This window comes from Monopterus albus, unplaced genomic scaffold (assembly GCF_001952655.1).
Source record: "Monopterus albus unplaced genomic scaffold, M_albus_1.0 scaffold17.1, whole genome shotgun sequence".
In the NCBI taxonomy this organism is placed as follows: domain Eukaryota; kingdom Metazoa; phylum Chordata; class Actinopteri; order Synbranchiformes; family Synbranchidae; genus Monopterus; species Monopterus albus.
This window is the reverse complement of record NW_018127897.1, coordinates 3,400,424-3,404,949: the sequence shown is the minus strand read 5'-3', so window position 1 is coordinate 3,404,949 and position 4,526 is coordinate 3,400,424. Positions and strand designations below refer to the sequence as shown.

General features: G+C 42.4%; 1 protein-coding gene across 1 annotated transcript in view; it reads left to right on the top strand.

The window, feature by feature from the left end:
• Positions 1–474: 474 nt before the first annotated feature.
• Positions 475–4,526, top strand: part of cnep1r1 (CTD nuclear envelope phosphatase 1 regulatory subunit 1) — a 7,339-nt gene continuing 3,287 nt past the window's right edge. Inside the window, exons 1-3 of the mRNA XM_020592421.1 lie at positions 475–562; positions 2,862–2,933; positions 3,162–3,235. Of these exons, the coding sequence (XP_020448077.1) occupies positions 538–562; positions 2,862–2,933; positions 3,162–3,235 (171 nt within the window). The 5' untranslated portion in view covers positions 475–537. The remainder of the gene's footprint in view (positions 563–2,861; positions 2,934–3,161; positions 3,236–4,526) is intronic.

Genomic DNA, 4,526 nt, shown 5'->3' with positions numbered 1-4,526 from the left:
TATATAGTAAATAAACCGGCACTAAAATCAAGAAAGACAGACTCCTTCCTTACTCAGATTTGTCCAGTAAAAGAACTGGGGTATAACACAACTCAATATTACTGCCAGTTTGGCATTCATGCTGTAAAATTCTGCAATCATACATTATGGAAAAATGACAGCAATATTCGGAGTGATGGCAAAAATGAAAATACGAAGAACGAATGCAACATTTCACGACGAGTGCTACCTGTAAAATAGTAAATCTGTTGATGTTATGGTAAAACACCAGGCAATGTTAAGTTAAGACAATATATACTTATATACTTTTATTTTTAATAAACGAGGAGGCTCCGGGCTGTCTGGAACCCTCTGGTATACAGAACTCCAGGCCAGAGGGCTGGACTTTGGCTCTTTGTACTGCTCATTGGTTGGCGTATACCCAATCACGTTAGAGATAAGCACACATTCTATGTTGATTGGCCTATACCGCGTGTCGTTCATGTGACCGGAAGCAGCATCAACACAGCCAGTTACGAGCTGGTGGCATTAGCAAGCATGAGTTCTCTGGAGCAGGCCGAAGGTAACGATACACAAAACAAACCTGATTGCCCAATGTTTAAATATTCGTCGATTTGATTTAGCTCCAGTGCCATAAGCGCCAAAAAAAACAACCTTAAAATCCGTGTTTCCAAAGTAAAATGCAACACTGTTAGTTGGTCAGTGTGTTTACGACACTTAGCATGTTTGCTAGCTTATCTCACAGTAGACTTTCAGTCTACTGTATCGTTATTAGCTAACTTTAATAATCAGCATTGTCCCGGAAAATAAAATTCGTCATGTCATAGAAAAGTATTGTATCATGATGGTACGATAACAAATGTTCTGGATATTTAACAGCAGCATTTACTCAATGCATGCTTATCTTCCTTGAGTTTACTGAGACAAGCTAACCTTTAGAGGAGATATTGACATTAGTTGTATTAAGATTGTTTAACTTTTTAAAGGTTTGTCTAGGGGACATGGCCCCTTTCGGGACCGTCTCCTCCTTACCTAGGAGGCAGCAGGGAGATGGCTGTCCGCAACACTTTAAAGTGCCCATGCAATGCTCATTACCAGCCATTGCATTTTTACCACCCATCATAACTCCAAATAGTCTATTTCAGAACAGTAAAACCTGAGAGTCTCTTCCTAAAACTAGGGAATAGTTTGTGAACGCGCACACCTCCTGCTGCTGGTGTTGTGTTGAAATGCGTTTCCCCAACTTTGAATCCTAACCACAACCACTGAGGGTGAGCAAAAATGTTGCCAAATAGGATATGTTTTCAACAATGACAGTACCTCAAATACTACCTGACATGTTCAAACCAGAATGTGAAAGCAGACAGCAGGACGAACTGCAATAGCATTAAATTAATTTTGGATTTCTCCTCCATAGAGAGGTAGACAATGGTACTGATTTGCAACAGTTTAAACAAGGCGGGTAAATGATTTTATAAATTTTTTTAAAGTTACCCTTAAGACCCAAGAGTGGAAATATCACTCCTTTTCAAGTAGATCCAAGGTCGGTAAATCCAACCAGTGTGCGCTGCATCTTCCCCCACATGACCACTTACAGTATCAGAGTAGTGATATTCCAATGCGTAGCGTAGTCCATTAACCTGCTCTTTAACCAAATCAGATGCAGCAGACACACTGGCCTCAAACAGTCAAAACAAACATGCTGTGCTCCAGGGGAATCCAGCGTTGATGAGATGATCATTCACCGCTGCGGGGCGCTATGTAAATGAAATGCTGGGTGCATCAAAATAGGTGCCGGTCATAATTTGAGTGGTGCCAGATTTTGATTCGACTTGTTCCAGCAAGAAATAGCCCCTGGAGATGGGCAGTGGGACACTGAAGTGACAGTGGTGCGGTGGGTAAAGCAGTCGTCTCCCAACCGGAAGGTTGAGGGTTCAAATCTTGGTGTCCGCAGTCCACATGTCAAAGTGTCCTTGGGCAAGACACTGAACCCCTCGATGGTCAAAGCCATTGGTTGAGTTGGCGCCGTCTGTTCTGTACTGGAAACAAATTCCTTGTGTGTAACATACTTGGCCAATAAAGGTGATTACCCTTATCCTGATTGTCCTTAAATACACCAACCAACCACTTAGTCACTACCCTTAAAGCCTGTTGTCTTGTAAATGTAGACCACAGTGTTTGAAAATGCTTTGATTAAAGCACATATCTCATGGTTTCTCCTGGTGTGGTTTGGCGTCTTCTACTCCTCGTTCTAGTGTGCCAAGCAGCAATTTGTTCAGTATTGACAGCTGGTGATTGGTGGGGGAATACCCAAATTGTTCAGTGATATGTAAATACAGTGGAACCTTGGATTGCGAGTATAATTCGTTCCGGCAACATGCTCATAATCCAAAGCACTCGTATATCAAAGCGAATTTCCCCTTAAGAAATAATGGAAACTGATTCGTTCCACACCCACTTATTCATATAAAAATGATTACAGTAATACAAAACAAAGTAAAAACAAAACAAATTAACCTGCACTTTACCTTTGAAAAGAGTTGTGACTAGCGTGAGCGGCCATTGTTGTAGTACAGATATTGACTATATGAGTGAAGCGCAAGAACCATCAGCTCAGTTGTGATGTATGTCACGTGATGCTCGGCAGACAAAGCTTACGTATTGCGAGACCTCGCTCGTATGTCAAATCTAAATTTTTTGCTCATCTTGCAAAACACTCGCAATCCAAGGTTCCACTGTAGGAGATGGTCATGGAGCAGGCTATAGGGGAGAGAGCATTTCACTGAATTGAAAACAAAGTTGCTATGCCATAACAAACAAGTCCAAATATAATGTCTATTATTTGCTTATTTTTATTTCAGACCTAAAGGCTTTTGAGAGAAGATTGACAGAGTATGTCTCCTGTTTGCAACCTGCAACAGGCAGGTGGAGAAGTAAGTAAAAAACCAAAACCACAACAGAGAAGTTGTTGTTTTTCATGTGGTACCTTGATATACATTTCAGATAATTGACTTTAACCCTACATTTGATGACAGTCAAACAAAAGAATCACCAAAAGCCATCAGTCACTGTTAAGTCAATCTTGAACCCACAATATATGGTTTTGGTGAATCACATTCCATTTTGATTCCCCGAAGCTCACTCCTTTTGTCTTTTTTCAGTGATTCTGATAGTGGTGTCTGTTTGTACGGCTACTGGGGCTTGGAACTGGTTAATAGACCCCGACACACAGAAAGTAAGTATTGGTTTATTTATGTAGCACATTTAAAAACAACAAATATGGAGCCTTCTGGTACTGTAAGCCACGGGAGACAGATGCAGAGGAAGAAGAGATGTGCAGTTTTAACAGAACTGTCATGTCCTGGAGCTATGAGGCATACTGCTGAAGGGCCAGTGATCGAATGACTGCCTAGAAGGAATTAGCCAGAATTAAAAGAATTAAAATTGTAATTACCTGAACCTAAAACCAGGAGCAAGTCTTTTGTCATACTCGAGAGAAAGTTATCCTGAAACCTAACTGAAAATTGTCCAGGATGCTGAATTTGTTGAAATGGGAGCATGGAAGAGAACAACTTTTTAAGAATCATGAATAAAAATGGAAGTGTTAAACTTGGCCAGTAATTATTTGGCACAGGCGCATCTAGATGAGGTTTTTTGATCAGAGAGTGTATGACATATGTAAAAGTGGTCATTCCTGGCATAAAGAATACACTGTACATAAATTCCTAGAAACTCACTGAATGAGGAGGTGCCTCTTTCTGTTTCAGACGTAGTCTGATAGAGCTTAAAAGCAGTATTTAAAACCAGTTCTCTGCTGTACAACAGATTATGTAGTTTGTATTATTCAGCACCAGTTTGGAGACTGGTTGTTGAAATTTTAAGACATGTAGAATGTGATGGGAAATTTTAGCCAAGATTTTTGTGTGTCCATGCTATATTAGAGTTGTAGGATTTGGATTTCTTTGGATATTCTTTGTCATTTTTCAACTTGCCTTATACTTTGAACCGCCACCTTATCGTGGTGGAGGGGTTTGAGTACCTGAATGATCTTAGGCGCTATGTTGTCGGGGGCTATATGCCCCAGGTAGGGTCTCCCAAGGCAAACAGGCCCTAAGTGACCGGTCACACTAAGAGTGGTTCAAGAACCCCTTATGAAAAAACCTTATGAAAAAATTAAAATCAAGGACCGTGACGTTGCCCCTGCATGGCGCAACCGGGGCCCGACCCTGGAGCCAGGCCCGGGGTTGGGGCTTAAATGTGAGCGCCTGGTGCCCGGGCCTCTTCCCACGGGGCCCGGCTGGGCTTAGCCCGAACGTGCGAAGTGGGGACGTCCTCCCGTGGGCCCACCACCTGCAGGAGGATCCATAAGGGGCTGGTGCGCAGTGGTTCAGGCAGCGGTCAAAGGCAAGGGCCCAGACGACCCGATCTCTTTACATAGAGACTAGCCCTGGGGACATGGAATGTCACCTTGCTTTTGGGGAAGGAGCCTGAGCTTGTGCAGGAGGTTGAGAGGTACCGGCTAGAGA